At 49.0% G+C, this 26,819-nt stretch overlaps 1 protein-coding gene across 1 annotated transcript; it reads left to right on the top strand.

Annotated features, from left to right (window-relative positions):
• The first annotated feature begins 22,555 nt into the window (after positions 1-22,555).
• LOC119364540 lies at positions 22,556-25,380 on the top strand. Its single transcript, XM_037630021.1, has 2 exons — positions 22,556-23,218; positions 24,949-25,380. Exons 1-2 carry the CDS (start codon positions 22,608-22,610, stop codon positions 25,190-25,192), a joined length of 855 nt encoding a protein of 284 aa, XP_037485918.1. The 5' UTR covers positions 22,556-22,607; the 3' UTR covers positions 25,193-25,380.
• The last annotated feature ends 1,439 nt before the right edge of the window (positions 25,381-26,819 follow it).

Below are 26,819 nucleotides of genomic sequence, written 5' to 3'. Positions count from 1 at the left end.
TAGTGGCGCTGGGGCCCACTGGTCAGTGTCAGGGGGTTAACTAACAGTGGTTAGCGCTAATCCTAATTAGCTACAGGGCTGGGCCCACCTGTCAGGGACTCAGGGGGGGTCCTGCCGTGGTCAAAGTGGGTCAAACCCACCGGCGACATGACGCCGGCGAGGCCCGAGACGGCGGCGCGATGCGGGATCGCGCTACAGGGCACGGGCGAGGCCGTGCTTGGGCTCGTTGGAGAGCCCTTGCTCCCGCGCGTCGAACGGTGGTGGTGGCCGTGCCTGGGGTGGTCTGTACCATCGACGGCGAGCTCGTGAGCGGCGGCCGGAGTTCGGGTGCGGTCGGAATCGGCGTTGCAGGGTGTTTGGGGAGGCGTTGGTGCGTGCTGCGTGCTCCTAGTGAGGTGTGGAGCACGATAGTGTGCTCGGTTGGGCGCTACGGTGACCGTGGCCACGACGGCGACATCGCCGGCGGCGTCGAGCTTCGGAGCTCAAGGGGGCGGCAGCTACAGAAGGCTAGGGACGACGGGGCAAGGGGGAATCGAATCGGTGGCTCACCGCGGAGCTGCAGGGATGGTTAGCGGGCTCGGGGACGGCCGGAGTGCAACGAATCGACGGCGATGACCTCCGGTGGCCGAGGAGGGGAACGGCGACGTAGGCGGCGGTGCAGGGCTTCCGGAGACCCGTGGAGCGGTGGGGAGGAAGAGGGGGTCGAGGCGGAGCTCCTGAGCTAGTCGGGGAAGCGAGGGGTGGCCGGAGACGGCTGCTGTGGCGAACGGCGGCGAGGGTGGTGTTCGGCCGTGTGAGAGAGAGAGCGAGGGAGAGGAGGGAGGAACTGAGGGAGAGTGAGAGAGAGCAGGGGGGAGGCGTGGCGTCGTCCGGGGCATCGAGCGAGGAGGGGAGGGCAGGCAGGCAGCCGAGCAGGTGGCGTGGCGCGGTGGCGCGTGCGCGCGCCGGCCACACTCCCCTCCCTCTGTCGAGGACGAAGACGACAGAGGAGGGAGGCGGGCTGGGCCGCCTGCTGGCTGGGCCAGGCAGCTGGCTGGGCCGCACAGTGGAGGAGCCCAGGTAAGCCCCTCCTGTTATTTAATTTTCTGTTTTCTAATTTCTGACATTTGTTTTGATTTAAATAATATATTAAATCATTTATTTACCTTATGCCAATTTTTGCAGGAGCTAGATATATTATTCCAGAGCTGCTTTATAATTGGCATAATATTTGGACATATATTAATATATATAATTAATATATTTCCAATGCAAATATTTATGCATTAATTCCAAATGCCCAAAATAAATACCTATGAGCTCTTAAAAATATTGGTTTGATTTTTATCTCTGTCCAATATTTTCAGGGAGCAACATGAGCATTTTCTTGGACCCTTTTGGAGAAATTTTTATTTGGATCATTTTCAAAAATGATTCTGAGGGTTTCACAGATCCCCATTTCAAGTTTCTGATGAAAGAGTAAACATGATGCAACACTCTAATGCATGACTAGCTAGGGTGTGACATTCGATCTCTCCGCGCTCAGCTCCGACGAGGAAGAAGAAGAGTAAGATTTTTTTATTGTACTTGTAGTTCTTCAATTTTGTTGCTTTGTCTTGTATCTGATTTGCTTCACTCTGAACCCATTCCTTTTCAGGACGCTGGCCCAGAGAGCGGCGAAGAGAGCCAAGGTCCCGGTGATTGTCATCGAGGACGAACCCACCGCAACGGCAGGGGGTGTGTCCGAGACCACCTTGCCGGACCCGGCAACCATTCCTCAGAGCAGCCCCCAGCGCAGCCCCCAGCGTAAGTATATGGTTTACTTCCTGCTGTTAGGCGCGCATGTGTGCTCTTCCTTTGCTGACATCTGACTGTTGGTTTGTGTAGGAGCAGAGCAGATCCACCAAGAGTGCCCGGAAGCCGCTCCCGAAATGCCATTTGCTTCAACTACACCGTCAAGGGAGGATTCCCCGGCAAGGGAGCGTTCTCCGGCAAGGGAGAATTCTCCGGCAAGGGATAGTTCTCCGGCAAGGGACGGCACCAGCGACCCTCCGGTGGTTGAGACCACGACTGCAGGTCCCAGTACAGGTAACCCTCTTGCTTGAAAACTTCCCTTGGGTTCTTCTTCTTCTGATTTTCTTTTTGGATATTTGCTTGATTTTTCTTCTTTTTCCGTTCGTCAGATCCATCTGCCGCGGAGCCGATGGAAACCGAGGCCGCCGGCGAGGAGAACGCGCACAGCAATACCGACGACGCCGTTGCCACCGAAGGAGAAGCCGGCGCTGATGATCCCGCCGGCGAAGAGGCCGCCAAAGCTGCCGCCGCAGAAGCTGGCGAGGGATCCGGCGATCGCACTGACGGCCCCGAGGCCGCAGGAGCGTCAGGCGCTACGCCGACCGCCGATCCCTCCACCGCTGCTGCAGCACCAGGCTCCGAAGAGCCCCAGCCCGGTGCCTATTTGAGGGCCGGCGACGGCATCTTCATCAAGCTCCCCTGGGTGTCAAGCTTCAGGGCGCCGGTTGAAGGAGAGAGCTTGGATGGAGAGGTGCTTGCCCCGCTGGGCTGACGCTGGTCGACGCGCCAAGCATCAGCAGCGACGAGCCTGAGGAGGAGCAGCTGCTGCGGAAGCTGTTGTCGCTCTACCGCGCTCGACAGGCCAAGCTTGTGTCCCGAGAAGCGCTTGTCGCGAACGCGGAAGTGGACATCAAGAAGCGCGCGGAGGAGCTCTGGGGTTTCAGGCAGGAAACTCTCCGGTCCCTGGTAGAGGAGTGGGAGCAAGTCGCCAAGGAGCAGAAAGCCTTCCTCCTCGAGAAGGCTGAAGTTGAAGAGCAACAACAGCTTGCTGCCGAGAAGCTGTCTGCGCAGGAAGGCGAGTTGGTGCAGCGGAAAGTTAACCTTGACAGCCACGAGGAGGAGCTTGCCGCGTGCGAGCAAACATTCGGCGGGGCTCTCAAGGAAGCAAAGGATGCTGCCGCAGCTGCCGAGGCCGCCAAGAAGGAGCTGGAGACGAAGATGGCGCAGCTGGAGGCCGATCTTAAGGCGAGCGGCAAGGAGCTTGCCGCGCTCAAGCGTGAGCGCGAGAAGGACGCCGCCGCTCATGGCGAGCTGCAAGGTCGTCTCGCTGAGAGGAGCAAAGAGCTTAGAGCCGCCAAGGACTCTAATGTGGATCTTGAGTTGAAGCTGGCTACTTTGACTCAGACGCTGGACGGCGCCAGGGAGTGGGAGGTGGCCTTGTAGGAGAAGATCAAGGCCGACGAGGCGCTGCTGGCGAATGCTGTCGCCGACCATAATGCTTTTAGGGAGAATGTGGAGCACTGGACCGAGGGTCTCGTGGATGTTGCCGCAGCCATCGACGGGGAGTTGACACAGCTAGGGATGGAGGATCTCGGGTATTCCTCCGACGAGCACCTCCAACCCAGCGCCAAGCTCAGCTTGTTCTTCAAAGGCGTGGCGACGGCCCTCCAGCGACTCCGGGAGAAGATCCCAAAGCAGCTGGCTGACGAGTCGCGCAAGATCTACGCGGGGGCTCTTCAGAAGGTGCTGGTGAAGGTGGCCTTCCGCAACCCAGGCCTCAACCTCACCAACGTCCTCAAGACCCTGCCGCCGGATGCTGATCTGGAAGCGCTCAAGACCCTTGTCGCACCCATTGTGGACAAGGTGAGCGGGATCAAGAGGGTTGAGGGCGATCGCGTAGATTAGGCCGCCCATTTTCTCTTTCTCTTGTCGCTGCTGGTCATGTTATGAGAACAATCTATTAGAGCTGCAACAAGCTATCTTGTAATATGACTCTATTTTGAGTAGCGATTGCTATGTTATTTCCTTTACTTGATTCCTTCCTTTGTATGTTTCTGCCCTACGCTTTTAGGGAACTTGTCGGCGCAGGCACCTTAGCCGCGAGCGCTGAGTGCGGGACGTCAGCAGCCTGCTGGCGGTGCCGCTACCGACAAGAAACCTTGTCGCAACTAGTCGCAGCTCACTTAAGTTGTTGAGCGGACTCGAAACAAAATAAGGGCGCAACTAGCTACGAGTTGGTTCCTCCGCGCACAGGTTTTCCATACAAAGCACGGTCGTTCGAGGAAGATAACTTAAAAATTAAAACTGATTGCTCAAACTTTGGCAACTTAGCTTTTCTGTCGTTTGCTTCCCGGTAAGGCGAAATTTCCTTGAACGATGCCTGGTCCGCACCATTATCTTCTCCTCTCCCCCCGGCAAACTTGTGTGCGAGGGAACCTTCCTTCCTTTGAGAAAGAGAAAGAAGAGAAAATAAAGATACGGAGCCTTACGGCTCGTTATTGCTTACCGGGGGTAGGTGCTGCACAAAGTGTCAGATAATGCATGCAAAGAAAAGTAGAAAGCATGAAATTGACAAGATGTGCGGAGCACATGAGCTTTACTTATGCACGGGGTCTGCGCCCGGCTTTGTACAAAGGATTACATGCAACATCGGCAAGACTTGTATAAAAGGTGGTTGCCGGAACAGGTTCCGGCAACCGCGCCTTACGGGTAAAACTTACGAAGATGCTCAATGTTCCAGGAGTTGCTCACCGGAATGCCATCTTCGGTCTCAAGGCGGACAGCGCCAGGCCTAGTGACTCGTTTCACCCGGTAAGGGTCTTCCCACTTCGGCGTCAACTTGTTGGAATTCTTGGCGGACTGAACGCGCCGAAGAACAAGGTCGCCTTCCTCGAGACTTCTGGCATTAACTTTGCGGCTATGGTAGCGGCGCAAAGCTTGCTGGTATCGAGCAACTCGTACAGCAGCCTGAAGACGGTCCTCCTCAAGGAGCAGCGCGTCATCTTGTCGCAACTGCTCTTGCTCAAGCTCATCATAAGCAAGCACCCGAGGTGACCCGTATACGAGTTCCGTGGGGAGAACTACCTCTGCTCCATAGACTAGAGCGAAAGGTGTCTGGCCAGTGGCTTGATTTGGCGTCGTCCTGACCGACCAAAGAACCATCGGCAGCTCCTCAATCCAGTTCTTTCCGCACTTGCGCAGCCTCTCAAAAGTCCTGGTCTTGAGCCCGCGCAGCACTTCAGCATTCGCCCTCTCCGCTTGACCGTTGCTTCTCGGATGAGCAACAGAAGCGAAGCAGACCTTGGCGCCAAGATCTTGGACGTACTGCATGAAGGTGCAGCTCGTGAATTGCGTGCCATTGTCGGTGATGATCCTGTTAGGGATCCCGAAGCGGCAAACAATCGACCTGAAGAACTTGACTGCTGACTGTGCTGTCACCTTCCTCACTGCTTCCACTTCCGGCCACTTTGTGAACTTGTCGATTGCAACGTACAAGTACACAAAGCCCCCGACAGCTCGGGGAAAGGGGCCGAGGATGTCGAGCCCCCAGACCGAAAATGGCCAGGATAAAGGGATCGTCTGGAGAGCTTGAGCTGGCTGGTGTATCTGCTTGGAATGGAACTGGCACGCTTCACACTTGGTTACTTGTGCAGTTGCATTCTGGAGGGCTGTCGGCCAAAAGAAACCTTGCCGGAATGCTTTGCCGGCAAGTGCTCTTGCGCCAATGTGGTGACCACATATGCCCCCATGTATCTCTGCCAACAGCTTTTGTCCGTCTTCCCGGTGAATACACTTCAATTTCACGCCGTTGAGTCTTCTTCTGTATAGTGTGTTGTCGACAAACTGGTACATACTTGACTGCCGGGCTACTCTTTCTGCTTCTTCTTGCTCTTCGGGAAGTTCTCCTGTCTGAAGGAAATGGACAATCTGCTGTGCCCATGCTGGAGCTTGCGGCTCGACAACAAGGACTAAAGGCACATCTGCTGCTGCGGGAACATCCGCTTCTACGGCGAGAATCTGCGGCTCAGCCGGAGCTTGACGTTCCCCGGCAAGCTTGCCGGAGCAAAACTTGTCGAGAGCGTCTGCTTCAACGGAACAAACCCTAAGGCTTGCCGGAGCAGACTGCTCCTCAGCACCCTTGGTGTTGATCTTGGGGACCTTCTTGGCGGCGGCTTCGGGGAGCTCTGCCGGATAATAGTCACCAGAAATCAACTTCCTTTTTTTGCTCTGTCCAGTTGATGGCGTTACAGATGGTTGAGTCAGTCTGAGCACAAAGATCCCTGGTTCCACAGGTAACTTAAGTGCGGCGCACTTTGACAGGCCATCGGCAATGTCGTTCTGAGCTCTTGGAACATGTTCCATCTGTAGGCCGTCAAAGTGCTCTTCTAGCTTTCTCACTTCATCAACGTAAGCTTCCATCAACGGACTCTGATAATTCTAGTTCACTTGGCAGACGACAAGCTGTGAGTCACCCCTGACAATGAGCTTCTTGATCCCAAGGTCTGCTGCGATCCTGAGGCCGGCAAGCAAACCCTCATACTCTGCGGTATTGTTCGTTGCTTGCTCCTTGGGAAAGTGCATCTGGACTACGTACTTGAGGTGCTCTCCGGTGGGTGCAACAAGTAGCACGCCCGCACCGGCGCCTTGCAGCGAAAAGGCACCATCAAAGTACATCAGCCACTCCTTGCTTGCTTCCTTGACGGGGATGCTCGTTTCTGGAATTTCTTCATCCCGCGTTGGCGTCCACTCTGCTATGAACTCTGCCAATGCTCTACTTTGGATAGTGGAAGTGCTTTCAAACTTGAGGCCAAAGCTTGACAGTTCCAGTGCCCACTCGACAATCCTGCCTGTTGCTTCTGGATTTTGAAGTATCCTCTTCAGCAGAAAACGAGTGACGACTGTGGTCTCATGTGCTTGGAAGTAATGGTGCAGCTTTCTCGAGGCCATGAGAAGGCCGAAAAGCAATTTCTGCACACCAGAGTACCTTGACCTAGCCCCCTGCAGAAGGGAACTGACAAAGTAAACTGGGCGCTGCACCATTCTTTTCTGCATCTTCTCACGCGCCTGCATAGACCCATCTTTGTCGGGACCAGTGCTTGCCGGTGAAGTCCCCTGCTTGTCGCTGGATGCATCTACCGTGGTTGCTGGTTCATCGTCCGCCTCCCTCTCCGCTACTAACGCAGCACTAACCACTTGATTGGTTGCCGCTATATATAGCAGCAACTTCTCTTGTGGCTTAGGTGCGACAAGTGTTGGAGTGGAGGACAGGTATCTCTTTAAGTCCTGCAGTGCAGCCTCCGCTTCCGGAGTCCATTTCATTGGACCTGCCTTTTTCAATATTTTGAAAAATGGCAGGGCGCGCTCAGCAGACCTAGAGATAAACCTGCTTAGAGCAGCTACGCAACCGGCAAGTCTTCGTACATCCTTGACGCGCTTTGGTGCTTCAATCTGCTCAATGGCCTTGATCTTGTCAGGATTGGCCTCAATTCCCCGCTGAGACACGAAGAACCCGAGAAGCTTGCCGGAGGGGACTCCAAACACACACTTCTCGGGGTTAAGCTTGAGGTTGATCTTGCGCAGATTTGCAAAGGTTTCGTCTAAATCTTGAATCAGAGTCACATTGTCCTTGCTCTTGACCACTATGTCATCCATGTAGGCTTCCACATTTCTGTGCATTTGCGGCTCAAAAGCGTGATGGACTACCCTTGCAAATGTTGAACCAGCATTCTTTAAACCGAAAGGCATCCGTACAAAACAGTATGTGCCACATGGGGTGATGAATGCGGTCTTCTCCTCATCCTCTTCTGCCATGAAGATCTGATGGTATCCTGAGTATGCATCAAGGAATGAAAGCAAGTCACATCCGGCCGTGGAGTCAACAATCTGGTCGATGCGCGGCAAGGGAAATGGGTCTTTGGGACAAGCTTTATTGACATCGGTAAAGTCGATACAAAGTCTCCATTTCCCATTTGCTTTGCGCACGACTACAGGGTTGGCCAACCACGTAGGATGGAGCACTCCTCTGACTAGGCCTGTTGCTTCCAATTTCTTGATTTCTTCTGCGATGAATTCTTGGCACTCCACTGCCAGCTTCCTAACTTTCTGCTTGACGGGCCGCGCATGAGGGCAGACGGCAAGATGGTGCTCGATTACTTTCCTGGGAACATCAGGGATGTCAGACGGTTGCCATGCAAACACGTCGACGTTCGCCCGCAGGAAAGCAACAAGCGCGCTTTCCTATTTAGGGTCGAGGGTGGCACTGATGGTGAAGGTACCACCTGTGCCATCCTCCTTGGCGGACACCTTCTTGGTCTCTGGTGGAGCTGCCATTGTCTTCTTACACTTGCCGGTGGACCTCGATGGTGCGTCCTCGACGGTAGCGCAGCACTCCGAAGAGGTGCGCTTGCCGGAGTGGGCATCGGAACTCTTGCCGGACTTGGTCTTCTTCTTCGCCCCGGGAGCTTCAACGGCAAGTGACTTGCGATCTGTTGCAGCTGCTGCTTCCCGGTAGATCTTGTCGGCGCAGATAAGAGCATCCTTCTTGTCGCCAGGGACAGAGATGACACTTATCGGGCCTGGCATCTTCAGTATGTTGTATGCATAATGAGAGGCTGCCATGAATTTGGCGAGTGCTGGACGGCCGAGTATCCCATTGTAAGGCAATGGAAAGTCAGCAACGTCAAAAGTGACCCTCTTAGTCCTGAAGTTCAATTCTCTGCCAAATGTCACCGGCAACGTGATCTTTCCCTTCGGCTTGCTTCTTCCCGGATTGATTCCTTGGAATGTGCCTGTCTCTTCAAGCTCGCCATCAGGGATCTGGAGTTTCTGGAGTACCATGGAGGAGATCAGGTTCAAGCCGGCCCTGCCGTCAATTAGCATCTTAGTGACCTTGAGGTTGCGGATAGTTGGTGAAACCAACATCGGCAAGCACCCGACCGCAGTTATGCGATCAGGGTGGTCCTCAATATCAAAGATGATAGGTGTGCTGGACCATTTCAGAGGCTTGCGTGACTCGACGGGTGGTTCTGCCGCATTGACTTCCCGCACCCACTACTTGAGCTGGCGGTGTGAAGTATGCAGAGAAGCACCGCCGTCAACGCACAGGACCTCTGTGGCTTTCTGGAACTCCTGCTCATCGGTCTCGTCATCATCCATATCTTCATCGTCGTCGTCATCTTCATCCTTGTCGCGGCCGCGGGGAGGTCTATCTCCTTGCCGCTGCTTGGACTTGCCGCGGCGTCCTCCTCGGCCGGGGCGTTTCTTGCTGGCTCCTCCAGCACCTTCCTGGGCCTTCTCCTTGTCGCGCCGCTCATATTCAGCCTTTTGCTGCTCAACAAGCTGCTCGACCTTCTTGCAGCTCTGGAGGTCATGGCCCTTGGTGCGGTGGATTTTGCAGTACTACTTGTTGGTGTCATCCTGCTTGTCGGCGACCGCCACAGCCTGGTAGTTGGTGCCTGCGGCAATCCTCTCGCCGGAGCTACCAGCCTTGGCTTTCTTGGCGCCAACTCCATTGCCGGACTGCTCAACGACTAGCACATCTTTGCCTTTCTTCTTCCTGTTGTTCCGCCGCCGGTTTTTCTTTGCCGGGGCAACCTCCTCACTATCAGATCCTCCTGCTCCTGTATTCTCTCCAGGGAGTTTCCTTCCTTCCTCAGCACGCGCACACTTGTAGGCATATAGCTCACTGACGTCTCTGATCTTGCACATCGCCATCTCCTCCCGCATCCTGCGGTTTCGCACGTTCTGATGGAACACGCTGATTACCACGGCAGGGTGAACATTTGGGATGTTGTGCTGTACGCGGCTGAATCTCTGAATGTACTTGCGCAGGGGCTCTCCTTCCTTCTGGGCGAGCAGATGAAGGTCGCTCTCTTGGCCAGGAGGCTTGTGGCCGCCTGTAAAGGCACCGACAAACTGATGGCATAGGTCTGCCCAGGAGGATATGGAGTTGTTCGGCAAGTGCATGAGCCATGATCTGACATTGGGCTTGAGCACCAGCGGGAAGTAGTTGGCCAGGATCTTGTCATCCCGCCCCCCGGCAGCTTGCACCGAGATGGTGTAGATGCTAAGGAACTCTGACGGATGCGACTTGTCGTCGTACTTCTCTGGTACGTCTGGCTTGAAATTCTTCGTGCTGGGCCACTGGACTTGCCGCAGCTCACGAGTGAACGCAGGGCAACCTACCGCGTACGGCAAGTCGCCTGGTTCCCCTGGCGCATGCATGTCGACAGAGGGCCCAGCGCGCTGGTTCGATTGACGCCGCGCTTCTCTTCGACGCTCGATGCGAGTTCAAGCGTCTTCTTGCTATCGTTCGTGAAGAACTTGGCGCTGATCACGACGAGCTCGTGGATCTGATGATGCGGTGGAGTCACTGTCGAGGTGGATCCGGCGAGTCGGCGATCTTGGCCTTGGGGTGGAGAGTGCATGGTGGTTGCACCCCCACCGGTTTCGTTGCCACCGGCTCGTGCCTGGCAGTCCTGCCGCGGCAGCGATGTACTCAGCTGCCGCGGAGTGTCGCCGTTGACGAAGCCGATGAGACTCTGAATGGTGGCCCTCCATTCATCGATCTTGTCTGCCGTTGGAGGGTAATCCAGGAGTAGTTGGGCTCGCGCCAAAGCTTCTGTTGGAGTGGTGGGCGGCAGTGGCGAACGGTGCGAGGAGCGGGATATGCTCGGACTTCTAACTATGTTAGAAGGAGCAGTATCATGTCCAGGCGACCGTACCTCGCTCGTGCCAGCATGTTGGCGTGCATGCTGGTCTTGAGCACCCCGAGATCCACCAGCTCGATCTTGGTTCAACGAACGTATGGCCCTGCGAATACCATGATGCGGTCGGTCCTGCGCCTCCTGAGAGGGGCGCGGTGCATGTACGGACGCCGAGGTCTGCGCAGCCTTGTCCTTGGACCTGGCAGCACCGTGAGCTCCCTCGTCGATGTCCGTTCTTCCGCCGGCGTCTACCCCACCACCCGTTTGCTCCAGCGGTGGTGGGATCGACGTGGACGGAACATCTGCCGCCGAAGCCTTCTTCTTCGGTGGCATGTCGATGAAGAAGATGAAGATCTAGCTCGTGTGAACGTCGGATCAGGTTCACACAACCTCAACGCCACCTACCTGGCGCGCCAAAGATGTCGAGGAAGGCTGATCCACGAACACCTATGGGGTCCGGCGGGCCGGGCCCCTTTCGGTTCGGCGGGGGGCGGAGATCGCACGAAGAGCAGATCGAGGCGAAGCACACGAGCGGTTTACCCAGCTTCGGAGCTCTTCGGAGAGATAATACTCCTACTGCTGCATGTCTGAGTGTATTGAGTTCTTGCTCGGGAGCGCTGAGTGCTACAGTACACACCAGCTGCTAACGAGACCGAGCGTGAGTGTTTTTCTGTCCTTCCCCCCCTTTCTATGTTGTGCATGGGCCTCCTTTTATATGCTAAAGGGGTCACCGACAGGTGGCAACGTAGACAAGGGTAAAAATGGAGAAGGAATTGGGGTTGGTACAGCTACCTGTACAGTGTATCCTACCTAACCCTGACGGCAGGGGACAAAGGCATTAAATGCCCGTATACATCGCCCAAATAGTGCAAAATGGGACCGTCAGGGACGCCACCGCTCGCCACGATGGCAATCTTGTCAGCGCCGCTTGCCACCGCGCACCGCTGGCTGCACAGCCTCTTGCCACGTGCGCCTGGAAAGGCCCCAGGGCGACACGTTGGTGGATGTGCTGGAGCGTGGGTACAGGGTGGTAGCTTTGCCGCGGCAAGCGCCTTGCCGCGGTCGTTGTCTTGTCGCGTCTGGGAGCTTGTCGCTCATCGGGCCTCGTCGGGACGCGTGGCGCGTCGCGGCAAGTTCCTTGAGATGCCTTGGTTGGCCTTCCCGGCAAGCTCCTCTTGCCGGGGCCTTGTCTCCTTGGCCTAAATACTTTGTTCTTGAATGGCTCCACAGGAGCCACGGAGGATCTTGGTGGTCACCCGGCAAGCCTTGCCACGGGGTGCTGCAACTGCCCGTGCACAAGTTCGGGATACTAGGGTACCCCTACTCTAGTACACCGACAGTAACCGAAGTTATCGGCAACTGGCAGGAGCCATATGGTTGTCGCTTTATTGTATGAAATGCAAACGCCCTGTAATTTCTTTACTTTATCACTAAGCGGTAGCGATAGTCGTAGAAGCAATAGATGGCGTAACGACAACGATGCTACGATGGAGATCAAGGTGTCGCACCGGTGATGATGGTGATCACGACGGTGCTTCGGAGATGGAGATCACAAGCACAAGATGATGATGGCCATATCATATCACTTATATTGATTGCATGTGATGTTTATCCTTTATGCATCTTATCTTGCTTTGATTGACGGTAGCATTTTAAGATGATCTCTCACTAAATTATCAAGAAGTGTTCTCCCTGAGTATGCACCATTGCGAAAGTTCTTCGTGCTGAGACACCACGTGATGATCGGGTGTGATAGGCTCTACGTTCAAATACAACGGGTGCAAAACAGTTGCACACGCGGAATACTCAGGTTAAACTTAACGAGCCTACCATATATAGATATGGCCTCGGAACACAGAGACCGAAAGGTCGAACGTGAATCATATAGTAGATATGATCAACATAGTGATGTTCACCATTGAAGCTACTCCACCTCATGTGATGATCGGACATGGTTTAGTTGATTTGGGTCACATGCTCACTTAGATGACTAGAGAGATGTCTATCTAAGTGGGAGTTCTTAAGTAATATGATTAATTGAACTTAAATTTATCATGAACTTAGTACCTGATAGTATTTTGCTTGTCTATGTTTGTTGTAGATAGATGGCTCGTGTTGTTGTTCCGTTGATTTTTAATGCGTTCCTTGAGAAAGCTAAGTTGAAAGATGATGGTAGCAATTACATGGACTGGGTCCATAACCTGAGGATTATCCTCATTGCTGCACAGAAGAATTATGTCCTGGAAGCACCGCTGGGTGCTAGGCCTACTGCAGATGCAACTGACGACGTTAAGAACGTCCGGCAGAGCAAAGCTAATGACTACTCGATAGTTCAGTGTGCCATGCTTTATGGCTTGGAACCGGGTCTTCAACAACGTTTTGAAAGTCATGGAGCATATGAGATGTTCCAGGAGTTGAAGTTAATATTTCAAGCAAATGCCCGGATTGAGAGATATGAAGTCTCCAATAAGTTCTATAGCTGTAAGATGGAGGAGAATAGTTCTGTCAGTGAACACATACTCAAAATGTCTGGGTATAATAATCACTTGATTCAACTGGGAGTTAATCTTCCTGATGATAGTGTCATTGACAGAATTCTTCAATCACTGGCACCAAGCTACAAGAGCTTCGTGATGAACTATAATATGCAAGGGATGGACAAGACTATTCTTGAGCTCTTCACAATGCTAAAGGCTGCGAAGGTAGAAATCAAGAAGGAGCATCAAGTGTTGATGGTCAATAAGACCACCAGTTTCAAGAAAAAGGGCAAAGGGAAGAAGAAGGGGGACTTCAAGAAGAACAACAAACAAGTTGCTGCTCAAGAGAAGAAACCCAAGTCTGGACCTAAGCCTGAGACTGAGTGCTTCTACTACAAGCAAACTGGACACTGGAAGCGGAACTGCTCCAAGTATTTGGCGGATAAGAAGGATGGCAAAGTGAACAAAGTTATATGTGATATACATGTTATTGATGTGTACCTTACTAATGCTCGCAGTAGCACCTGGGTATTTGATACTGGTTCTGTTGCTAATATTTGCAACTCGAAACAGGGACTACGGATTAAGCGAAGTTGGCTAAGGACGAGGTGACGATGCACGTGGGAAATGGTTCCAAAGTCGATGTGATCACGGTCGGCACGCTACCTCTACATCTACCATCGGGATTAGTTTTAGACCTAAATAATTGTTATTTGGTGCCAGCGTTGAGCATGAACATTATATCTGGATCTTGTTTGATGCGATACGGTTATTAATTTAAATCAGAGAATAATGGTTGTTCTATTTATATGAGTATTATCTTTTATGGTCATGCACCCTTGAAGAGTGGTCTATTTTTATTGAATCTCGAAAGTAGTGATACACATATTCATAATGTTGAAGCCAAAAGATGCAGAGTTGATAATGATAGTGCAACTTATTTGTGGCACTGCCGTTTAGGTCATATCGGTGTAAAATGCATGAAGAAACTCCATACTGATGGACTTCTGGAATCACTTGATTATGAATCACTTGGTACTTGCGAACCGTGCCTCATGGGCAAGATGACTAAAATGCCGTTCTCCGGAACTATGGAGCGAGCAACTGATTTATTGGAAATCATACATACTGATGTATGTGGTCCAATGAATATTGAAGCTCGCGGCGGGTATCGTTATTTTCTCACATTCACATATGATTTGAGCAGATATGGGTATATCTACTCGATGAAACACAAGTCTGAAACATTTGAAAAGTTCAAAGAATTTCAGAGTGAAGTGGAAAATCATCGTAACAAGAAAATAAAATTTCTACGATCTGATCATGGAGGAGAATATTTGAGTTACGAGTTTGGTCTACATTTGAAACAATGCGGAATAGTTTCATAACTCACGCCACCCGGAACACCACAACGAAATGGTGTGTCCGAACGTTGTAATCGTACATTATTAGATATGGTGCGATCTATGATGTCTCTTACTGATTTACCGCTATCGTTTTGGGGTTATGCTTTAGAGACGGCCGCGTTCACGTTAAATAGGGCACCATCAAAATCCGTTGAGATGACTCCTTATGAACTGTGGTTTGGCAAGAAACCAAAGTTGTCGTTTCTTAAAGTTTGGGGCTGCGATGCTTATGTGAAGAAACTTCAACCAGATAAGCTCGAACCCAAATCGGAGAAATGTGTCTTCATATGATACCCAAAAGAGACTATTGGGTACACCTTCTATCACAGATCTGAAGGCAAGATTTTCGTTGCTAAATTTGGATCCTTTCTAGAGAAGGAGTTTCTCTCGAAAGAAGTGAGTGGGAGGAAAGTAGAACTTGATGAGGTAACTGTACCTGCTCCCTTGTTGGAAAGTAGTTCATCACAAGAACCGGCTCATGTGACAACTATACCAATAAGTGAGGAAGCTAATGATATTGATCATGAAACTTCAGATCAAGTTACTACTGAACCTTGTAGGTCTACCAGAGTAAGATCCGCACCAGAGTGGTATGGTAATCCTATTCTGGAAGTCATGTTACTTGACCATGGCGAACCTACAAACTATGAGGAAGCGATGATGAGCCCAGATTCCGCGAAATGGCTTGAGGCCATGAAATCTGAGACGAGGTCCATGTAAGAGAACAAAGTATGGACTTTGGTTGACTTGCCCGATGATCGACAAGCCATCGAGAATAAATGGATCTTCAAGAAGAAGACTGACACTGATGGTAATGTAACTGTGTACAAAGCTCGACTTATTGCAAAAGGTTTTCGACAAGTTCAAGGGGTTGACTACGATGAGACTTTCTCACCAGTAGCGATGCTTAAGTCTGTCTGAATCATGTTAGCAATTGCCGCATTTTATGATTATGAAATTTGGCAAATGGACGTCAAAACTGCATTCCTGAATGGATTTCTGGAAGAAGAGTTGTATATGATGCAACCGGAAGGTTTTGTCGATCCAAAAGGTGCTAACAAAGTGTGCAAGCTACAACGATCCATTTATGAACTGGTGCAAGCATCTCGGAGTTGGAATAAACGTTTTGATAGTGTGATCAAAGTATATGGTTTTATATAGACTTTTGGAGAAGCCTGTATTTACAAGAAAGTGAGTGGGAGCTCTGTAGCATTTCTGATATTATATGTAGATGACATATTGTTAATTGGAAATGATATAGAATTTCTGGATAGCATAAAGGGATACCTGAATAAAAGTTTTTCAATGAAAGACCTCGGTGAAGCTGCTTACATATTGGGCATCAAGATCTATAGAGATAGATCAAGATGCTTAATTGGACTTTCACAAAGCACATACCTTGATAAAGTTTTGAAAAAGTTCAAAATGGATCAGGCAAAGAAAGGGTTCTTGCATGTATTACAAGGTGTGAAGTTGAGTCAAACTCAATGCCCGACCACAGCAGAAGATAGAGAGAAAATGAAAGATGTTCCCTATGCTTCAGCCATAGGCTCTATCATGTATGCAATGCTGTGTACCAGACCTGACGTATGCTTAGCAATAAGCTTGGCAGGTAGGTACCAAAGTAATCCAGGAGTGGATCACTGGACAGCGGTCAAGAACATCCTGAAATACCTGAAAAGGACTAAGGATATGTTTCTCGTTTATGGAGGTGACAAAGAGCTAGTCGTAAATGGTTACGTAGATGCAAGCTTTGACACAGATCCGGACAATTCTAAACCGCAAACCGGATACGTGTTTTTATTAAACGATGGAGCTGTAAGTTGGTGTAGTTCTAAACAAAACATCGTGGCGGGATCTACATGCGAAGCGGAGTACATAGCTGCTTCGGAAGCAGCAAATGAAGGAGTCTGGATGAAGGAGTTCATTTCCAATCTAGGTGTCATACCTAGTGCATCGGGACCAATGAAGATCTTTTGTGACAATACTAGTGCAATTGCCTTGGCAAAGGAATCTAGATTTCACAAGAGGACCAAACACATCAAGAGACGCTTCAATTCCATCCGGGACCAAGTCCAGGTGGGAGACATAGAGATTTGCAAGATACATACGGATCTGAATGTTGCAGACCCGTTGACTAAGCCTCTTCCACGAGCAAAACATGATCAGCACCAAGGCTCCATGGGTGTTAGAATCATTACTATGTAATCTAGATTATTGACTCTAGTGCAAGTGGGAGACTGAAGGAAATATGCCCTAGAGGCGATAATAAAGTTATTATTTATTTCCTCATATCATGATAAATGTTTATTATTCATGCTAAAATTGTATTAACCGGAAACATGATACATGTGTGAATACATAGACAAACTTAATGTCACTAGTATGCCTCTACTTGACTAGCTCATTAATCAAAGATGGTTATGTTTCCTAACCATAGACATGTGTTGTCATTTGATTAACGGGATCACATCATTAGGAGAATGATGTGATTGACCTGACCCATTCCGTTAGCTTAGCATTTGATCGTTTAGTATGTTGTTATTGCTTTCTTCATGACTTATACAAAGTTCCTACAACTATGAGATTATGCAACTCCCGTTTACCGGAGGAACACTTTGTGTGATACCAAACGTCACAACGTAACTGGGTGATTATAAAGGAGCTCTATAGGTGTCTCCAATGGTACATGTTGAGTTGGCGTATTTCGAGATTAGGTTTTGTCACTCCGATTGTCGAAGAGGTATCTCTGGGCCCTCTCGGTAATGCACATCACTATAAGCCTTGCAAGCAATGTGGCCAATGAGTTGGTTACGGAATGATGCATTACGTAACGAGTAAAGAGACTTGCCAGTAACGAGATTGAACTAGGTATTGGATACCGACGATCAAATCTCGGGCAAGTAACATACCGATGACAAAGGGAACAACATATGTTGTTATGCGGTTTGACCGATAAAGATCTTCATAGAATATGTAGGAACCAATATGAGCATCCAGGTTGCGCTATTGGTTATTGACCGGAAACAGTTCTAGGTCATGTCTACATAGTTCTCGAACCCGTAGGGTCCGCACGCTTAACGTTACAATGATAGTTATATTATGAGTTTATATGTTTTGATGAACCGAAGTTTGTTCAGAGTCCCGGATGTGATCACGGACATGACGAGGAGTCTCGAAATGGTCGAGACATAAAGATTGATATATTGGACGACTATATTCAGACACCGGAAGTGTTCCTGGTGATTTCAGAGAAAACCAGAGTGCCGGAGGGGTTACCGGAACCCCCCGGGGAAGTATTAGGCCTTAGTGGGCCTGAGGGGAGAGAGAGGGCAGCAGCCCAAGAGGTAGTGCGCCCCCTCCCATGAGGAGTCCAAATTGGACTAGGGGAGGGGGCGCGGCCCCTCTTTCCCTCTCCCTCTCCCTCTCTTTCCTTCCCCCTTCCCTCTTCCTAGTTGGACTAGGAAAGGGGAGTCCTACTCCTACTAGGAGGAGGACTCCCCCCTCCTTGGCGCGCCCCAAGGGCCGGCCGGCCTCCCCCCTTGCTCCTTTATATACGGGGGCAGGGGGGGCACCCCAAATACACACAAGTTGATCTTCGTGATCGTTCCTTAGCCGTGTGTGGTGCCCCCCTCCACCATATTCCACCTCGGTCATATCATTGCGGTGCTTAGGTGAAGCCCTGCGTTGGTAGAACATCATCATCATCACCACGCTGTCGTGCTGACGGAACTCATCCCCGACATCCCGCTGGATCGGAGTCCGGGGATCGTCATCGAGCTGAACGTGTGCTGAACTCGGAGGTGCCGTACGTTCGGTACTTGGATCGGTCGGATCGTGAAGATGTACGACTACATCAACCGCATTGTTCTAACGCTTCCGCTTTCGGTCTACGAGGGTACGTGGACAACACTCTCCCCTCTCATTGCTATGCATCACCATGATCTTGCGTGTGCGTAGGAATTTTTTTGAAATTACTACGTTCCCCATCAATGTTCACATGAGATCACAAGATTTTACCTCGGTGACCATAGCCTCGTGAGCTAACTTTAGCTTACTATGAGAGATTAAAAGATCCTCATGAGTGCCCGAGAGCTTTTCATGACTTTCTTCCAATTTCCCATAATTGCTTGTTAGCAAAGCAAGTTGAGCACATAGCTCAACATTCTCCTTCAAAATTGATGCTTCACATGAAATCGAGTTAGTAGCACAAACATCCTTATCAATATGAGAGTAGCAAGTAGCACTTAGTGACTTCTCATGAGTTGATTGAAGATCCTCATGAGACTTAGAGAGTTTTATGAGCTCTCCCTTGAGACAATTGCATTCAAGGAGAAGGAGCTCAAAATCCTCTTCAAGTGTACAATGAGTAACTTTAATCTCTTCTTTTGAAGACCTCAAGTCACTAAGCGTTTCATGAGCCTTAGCAAGTTCGTGTTCAAGTTGTTCACTTTTAGCTTGCTTGTTAAGAAATAAATCTTTACGTTTTTTAAAGCAAGCAAGAACATCTTGGAACCTTTTGTAAGTGTTATTTTTAGCTCTATGAAGCGTTTTCCCAATCTCATGCAGATTTTGAGTCAAGTCACCATCCTCATCCTCATTACAACTATCATCATTATCACTAACATAAGATGGTACTCGTCACTACATCTTGCCATGAGGCACATGTGAACCAAAGGGGCCGATGATGATTCTTGTGGAGAAGAGGGTTCTTCATCAATCAAGTGTGCCTCATATTTCTTGATTTTCTCTACACAGTTAGTCATAGAACAACTAGAGGAAACCAAAGCATTTTGATCATGGCAACACGGGAGAGAAAGCATATCATCACAAACATTTGTCATGGAATTTGTAGGTGTTATGCATGGACTATCAACAAAATAATTTATACTATTTGTTCTATTAGTTATGATCAAGTCCATAGAAGATACATCACTAGCATCAAAACAAGCAAGATCATCGATGATGAGCTCAGCACCATCATCACAAGATATATCTTCACTCACCATATCCTTACCTTGTGGCACGCCACATGTTGGTGAAGTGGAAGATGTTGAAGTTTCCAAGTAATTGGAGGTGAAAGCAATAGAGAGATCTTCATGATTTAAAAATGTGGAGAACTCCTCCATTAACTCCTCCCAAAGAATATTGTCTTTATCAAGATTGGACCCATCATATATATCTTCAAGTTTGGTCCAAGCCTCATGAGCCGACTTGTAAGTCGAGATTGACTTGAACACTTTGAAGGATATAGTTTTATGAATGCCAAGAGAAGCTTCACAATCAAGAATCATATCCTCAAGAGATGGAGATGGACCACCCTTTGCAATAGAAATCCCTACAAGAACAATTCGCAAAGCATTTGGACCCATGGCCCGAAAGCGGCAAAGCATGCAAATTCTCCATAATTGATAATTTGTGCCATCTAACTCAAAGATGTCATTGTCTACTAAATCACTAGTCGACATCGATACTCTCTAGGCGGTAAAGCCTAATAAGGAGAGACCTTGCTCTAATACCAACTGAAAGGACCATGATGTTGCCTAGAGGGGGTTAATAGGCGTTTTAAAAACTTCTACCGATTTGGCTTAATCCTAATGCGGAAATAAACTAAGAGAATACTTTTCAAACACAAATCCTAAACACACTAGGCTCAACTAAGTGCATCAACAACTTATTATAAATAAGATGATCACAACAAGGATACTAACAAGAACAAGTAAGTTACACAAACTTACTTGAGCAATATCACAAGATATGGAAGTGTATGACACAAGTTAGCAATTCATACTAATGACAAGATATATCAATGGTAACAAGTATGAATCGTGGGATATAAAGTGTAGGCCTAAATAATCTCTACAAGGAAACAACCAACATAATATAATGAGGACAACAATATATAGTGAATGCAAGGTCAAGAGACCAAAGTAAACCACACGTAAGTGGCTAGGGTTAGAAATAACCGAAGACACGGAGACTAGGATGTATCCTGATGTTCACTTCCTTGGAGAGAAGGTAGTCATCGTTAGAGAGGTGGATGTTACCACGAAGGCACACCAACGCCACGAAGGCTCACCCTATTCTCCTTGAGATATCACCACAAAGGCGATTCCCAAGCACTAGTGGTAGACCTTGAGGCGGCCTCCAAACATTCACAAACTTTCCGGGGGACAAATCACAAGTTGATTCCTCACCGGAGCACTCCTGCCGCCTATGAGTCTCCAACCTCCAAGAGTAACAAGATCAAGGGGAAATGCTCCGGCCAATGAGAAAACAGCACGCGACCCGAAACTAAAACATGTCGGATCTTCATCACAAGATACCATGTGGTACATCATTTGTGCTTCTGTGATGACCATCTTTGAGTTCAATCTTTGATCTTCATCTTGGTCAACATTTATCTTTTCTCCATGATTAATCTTGATGTCTTGAAGGCCCTATTGATCTCTTCACTATGCTTCATTGCTTCAAGACATAATTACCAATATCTCGATTCACCATGACCATATCAAGTTTCTCCATGAATTCCATATTAACCATAACTTGCTCGCTTTCATGCTCCAACATAGCCTCTTGAGAGGCATAGTGAATTCTTCTATTGAATTACTTGCTTCAATACATAATCATCCATGACTCAACATATGAGCTCATTATGATCCTATCTTCAAGCCATAAGTAAAATTCTTCTATTTAATCATTCTCTCAAGATCTTGATCCATCATGGTTCAAACCATAGGCCTTAGCATGAGAATGTCTGAGATCCTTAATGAATTCCATATAAATCACACCTTGTTCATCGCATGGAATTCATCTTGATCGTATTTGATTCAATCATTGGGCTCAATCTGGATGCACAACAATATGTATATGGCATTTATTCCAAATCCATTAGATCTCCTTCTTGCATCACCATGGAACAAACATCTAGTATTCTTCATGCATTGCAAATGAAACGTTCCTTCAAACGTATAATCCAATGCAAACATTAGTCCATTAAGATTGTCATTAATTACCAAAACCACACATGCGACTACATGTACTTTCACCGCCGCGGAGAGGGCCATGGACTCCGCCATGGCCGCCTAGTACGCCGCCTCCTCTCCCCCTGCGATGCTCCTCCTGCTCGCTCTCCCGGAGGACGGCCGCCATGGCCGCCTGGTAGGCGACCTCCACCTCCTGGTCCTCGTCGCGGACGACGAGGGGGGGAGCGAATTGTGGCCGACTTCGCGGACGCCGCGCCGCCTGGCCTCCTTGTGCTCGAAGGCGAACCAACGAGCCCAATTGGGCGAGTCGAAGGCGTACGCGGTGTTGCTGTGCTGCTCCAGCGTCAGCCACGCCCGCCGGCACCGCACCTCCTCCGCATGCGCCCTAGCCGACCGCGGCGGCGCTGACACTGGGATCCTCCCCGGATCTAGATGACAGTCGTGCGATAGGGTGACGTCGTGGTACAGGAGAGGCACAAGGTGCTGCCAGCGCCACTCCGCCTGGTGCAGTAGCACGTTGACACGCTGCCTCGGCCGGCGAGCTGGCGCCGGCGGAGGCGGGGGGAGCTCAGGGGGAAAAGGGATGGCGGGGGCTTGCCCTTGGCTTTGCTGCTGCCGGCGCAGGAGAAGAGCCCCATCTGGCTTGACTAGGGTGGCTAGGGTTGTCGCCGACGGGAGAGCGAGATGGGAACATGAGCTTTCTGAAAGCGGATGAGGACGCCCCCCTGCACGGTCCGCTTAAAAAAGGACGACCGTCGTCACTAACGCGTGGGCCCGAGGTGGGTGGTCGTCATAAATTAAGCTGGCCAAACTGTCCGTTGGGTGGTTGGACGATTGCTAGGTGGGGACGCGACGGGCACCGAGAAGGCGCTCGTGGCGTTCGCTTCGCTTCCGCGCCGATGCATTTTGGCCGCAAATGCGTCGGCGCGGACGCGAAGCAGGTTTGGGTCGGCGCACTGGGCCTCCATTTTTGTCCGCGTTGAACCAAACGGACGCAGGCGAACAAAATGGGTCGCCCCATTGAAGTTGCTCTAATATAGACATCTCTTGTGAATGTTAATTTGTTTTTCGAAATGTTGGGAGCATGGATATGCACTCTGGAGAGGCGGCTACGGGCTAGCCAGCGAGCCTAGCTGGGAGTACGGCACAGTTGACGTTCATCCACGTAAAGCCGTTCAAAACGTACCAGAAAAATCACTCAAATTCCCTCTCCCCTTCCGCTCCTCTCGACGCTGCCCGCTAAACCACCGTCTCCCTCCCATGGCCGCGCCCGCCCTCCTCTCCCTCTCCCCCGCCGTCTCCAGGCACCCCCACCTCCTCTTCTCCCACACCCACTCGCCTCGCCACCTCCGCTTCACCCCTCTCGCCGCCTCGTCCTCCCCCTCCCCCTCGCCGGCCGGCGGCGGCGGCGGCGTTTTCCTCTCGCCGAGCGCGCTCTCGCAGCTCGACGCGCTCGCCGCCTTCCGCTACGAGCACTCCTTCCCCCACGGCATCCTCACCGTGCGGGCCCTCACCCCGGCCGACGACGCCGAGGCCGACGTGCTCGTCCGCCTCCTCGCCTCCTCCTTCTCCGAGGACGTCAGGTGGGCCCCCGCGCAGCGCTACGCTCAGCTCCTCGCCTTCGTCATCCGCCGCTACCTCTACGAGCGCCGTGGCCTCGCGCCCCACGCTGCCGTCCTAGTGGGTTTCTACAAGCCCGCCGCCGCGGAAGAAGAGGATGAGGGCGAGGGCGATGGGGATGAGGGCGAGATGGCGTGCACCGCCGAGGTGTCGCTGGACGCGGTGGGCGCCCCCGGGGCACCGCCCACGCCCACGCCGCCGCTCGAGTTCCCTTACATCTGCAACATGACCGTGAAGACCTCGTTGAGGAGGTAACGGATAATGCTCTCTTTCCAACCACCATTTTGCCCACCTCTTTATTTTTGTAAAATAGGATAAATCTGTACATACATGTTGGGTATAGAGTTGATTGTGAAAGGGGATTCCCTGGAAGCATGACCTATGGAGGACTTGAATAAACCATTTTTTTTGTTTGCCAATTGTCACATGTGCATGAGTGCATCCTTTAGGTTGGAATTAAGATGTTGGATAGAGTTAATTGTGAAAGATGATTCCTTAGAAGTGTGGACTATGGAGCATTTGAGTATCCTTCAGATTGGAATTACAGTCCTCTTTTTATATTCAACATGACCAACGATACAATTTAACTATAACATAGTCCTCTACACCTTTAATCAGCTATCCTGATTGGAATGAATTGAAATTCTAGCTTCTGGGAGCAAGAAGAGACCACCATTCTCTGGCTAATTTCGCCGATTCCCCTCGTCTCCGGCCGGCCATCCGTTAGGTGCCTGCAAGTGAAGGGAACCCTGGATGAATGCTTGGGTGCAGATTAGGTTCCTCGTATGTTAGGTTTGTGTGTTCTTAGCAGGGGCGTCTTGTTTGTGGATGTGATGCTGTATGGAATAAAATTGTCCTGACTCTATCCTTGTCCTGGTGTAGGCGTGTAGCTAGTAGCTACACACCTTAATGTCGGAGAGCCAGTGATTTTTCTATTCTGCTCCCATGGATCGATTCCTGATTCGGCAGTTTGTCATCCAGCGTTATGGCCTGACTTGGCAGTGGTGATGGCGATGTTTGTTATGAGTTCTTTTAGTTAGTGATGCTCCGGTTTTGTCTTTCTGTGCTCTTCGTCTTCTCTTCCTGGGCAATCTGGCACGAAGCAGTGGTTTGGCATCCTGTCCTTCCCAACAAAGGGCATGTTCCTGGCCACTATGTTTTCAATGAATTTTGGTTCTCACCTGTTGGTGTGGGCAGCTAATGCGGCTCTTTGGAACCTTCAAGTGCTTGTGCTGTCTTGGTCTTCTGCAACCTTTTTACTGGAGGATTGGAGAAACACAGACATAGGCACGAAGGGTGGGTTTGAAGATACCACCTATCTTGATGAAAATTTTGTTTTTATCAAGGAGCCCATTGCGTGTTTTCGTTCTTTTCAAATTGCTTGGTGCTCTTATACTATCTTTGTTTAATCAATAATGTTAGTTAGTTTTGCTTTGAAACATCATACAAATTTATTGTAATTCACCAAAGTAGAGCAATTAGGCGAGAAATCATTTAAAAGCGGTTTTGCTTATATAACTATTGGAGTGGCCTGCGCAATTTCATAGCTAGATTTGTTATTCCTGTATGGGATTCTTATAATATTTTCTAAAAGCCTACATCGTTATTATCTAGTCCCACCAAAATAAGCGGTGTATATATTTTCCTTTTACCAAATAATAGCTCAACTATAATCTGGTCCCTCTAAAAAAAGGGTTTAGATCTTTTATTTTCTCTAAATCTAATCTATACATCTAGCCCCACCAAAATAAGCGGAGTAGATTTTTTTAATCTTTCTCTCAAATATTTTGAGATTTGTAGATTAATGTTGGAATTATATGCCTCCAAATGAATGTGGTACCTTGAATCTCACTTGTTGTTTAAAGATATAGATGAGTTGATTGTAAAATTGATTGGTTTAATGCCATATGGAGTAGTATATTACGTTCGCGATATTGGATTCTATTGTTGTTCTAAAACTATATCTTGTTTTGCTCACCAGGAGAGGCATTGGAAAACAACTTCTTAAGGCATGTGAGGATCTGGTTGTCAAGATGGATGCCAAAACGCGTGTATATCTTCATTGTAGAATAATTGATGAAGTGCCATTCAACATGTACATAAAAGCAGGATACGACATTGTTCAGACTGACAGTATCCTTGTTTGGCTGAGCCTCCAGAAACGCAAGCACTTGATGCGCAAGGAATTACCAGAAATTTCTGTTGGTCGTGATGTACAAGCTTAGAATTTTGAGGAGCTGAACATGCCATAGCACCATCAGGTAAACATGAGTTGAATCTTGTGTATAAATCTTATGCTTCTAGTTAGCCCTAATTGACACGTGCATATTTACTACTGTATTCTCCTTGTCAACTGGCTATGAAAAATAGTTTTTATGGAGATGAATTTAAGTACTTGTAACATATCTTGACCTATTGTATAGCTAATGTGCTCACTGATCAGAATTGATGTTTGAACATCGTAACTCTGGTGGTTTGAAAAATTGATGAAGAAATTAATTAATGTTGGAGTAAGTAGACTTTCTGGTTCTATCCTTCGTAAACTTTCCACATACATGACTGTGATCATGTGTACAGGTCATCACAGTACACATCTATCATCTTTCTGAATTTACTACCTCCGTCTAGGTGAATAAGTCATTCGCGTAGTTCTAGGTCATCGATTTGAGGAATTAAATATGTGTTATATGTCATGAAAAGTATATCACTAGATTTCTACAAGGATGTAGTTTCAAAATATGTATTTTTTGTCACATATAATACATATTTAGATGGTTAAATCGTCAACCTAGAACTACGTGAATGACTTATTCACCGAAACGGAGGTAGTAAAACTGTTGCAGAAAACGGAGAAATGAGGTTTGACTTTGGCATAGTAAAAAAAAGGAAAAGAGGGACTCTCTGGGATCTTATGGATTAGCAGAAGTTCCTGCATCATTGGTCTTCCACGTTTTTCTTATATTTGGAAAGCACAGCAAGTAATAGCTCATTCCACATATCAATTGGTCCTGGCAGGCACCAATGCGAACAGTCACTGTAACCCCTCATCCACTCATTATTCCAGTGGATCCCTGGGTGTGCATCAGGTCTCATAGACATAAGCTTGGTTATATCTAGGATCTCTATATTCATCCCGCCCTTTTGTTTTTTCTCCTTTTGTGCTCTGTTGGCTTCCTCAACCTGGACATCTCTTATTTCCCTTTCAATTGTACTGGTCATTGCTGTTCTTTCTCCTAGTGGTTCAGTTCTGTTGCATGTTCCTCCAGTATTCCATTGGCCATTTTCAAAATGTGCCGATGTTGCTGTCCTCACCACTGTTAACTGCAATCTGGATTCTCGGCGGCTATTCAAGTTACTGATAGCCGTCCTAAACACCCTCTGAATAGCTGAAATGACGCTGAAATTTGTGATGTTATCCTCTGAGCAGTATATGCAACCGATTAGTTTCCCATCTTCGTACAGATAATTTTTTCTGAAGAACCAACGTGAACTAAATACAACTAAGATATTGATCTCATGCAATTTTGCAGCTAATCTTGCATCAAGTTTATGTAAGTGCATATCATGCGATTCAACTAATGTCCCGTTGATCTCTCTTTGAGAATCTTCTACTAGAAATTTTGTCCACAGTGCCATGAGAGTGAAGTTATAAGATCTGAAGTTCCATGTGATAAATTTATCTTTAGTGTCGCTGTGAACTTTTGTTGGAGCTTCTACCTGCATTAGTTTGTACAGAGTCAGATTACTCACTCTAATAAGGAAGTGTTTCTCGATATAAAGTAAATGAAGTAGAAGTGCTACAATATATTGTAAGTAGTATCTATGGTACATTTCTGTACTGTTAACTATTAG

Source organism: Triticum dicoccoides, chromosome 2B (assembly GCF_002162155.2).
Source record: "Triticum dicoccoides isolate Atlit2015 ecotype Zavitan chromosome 2B, WEW_v2.0, whole genome shotgun sequence".
Taxonomy (NCBI): Eukaryota; Viridiplantae; Streptophyta; class Magnoliopsida; order Poales; family Poaceae; genus Triticum; species Triticum dicoccoides.
Note: the sequence above shows the minus strand (reverse complement) of the source record. Positions and strands in the feature narration are given on the sequence as shown.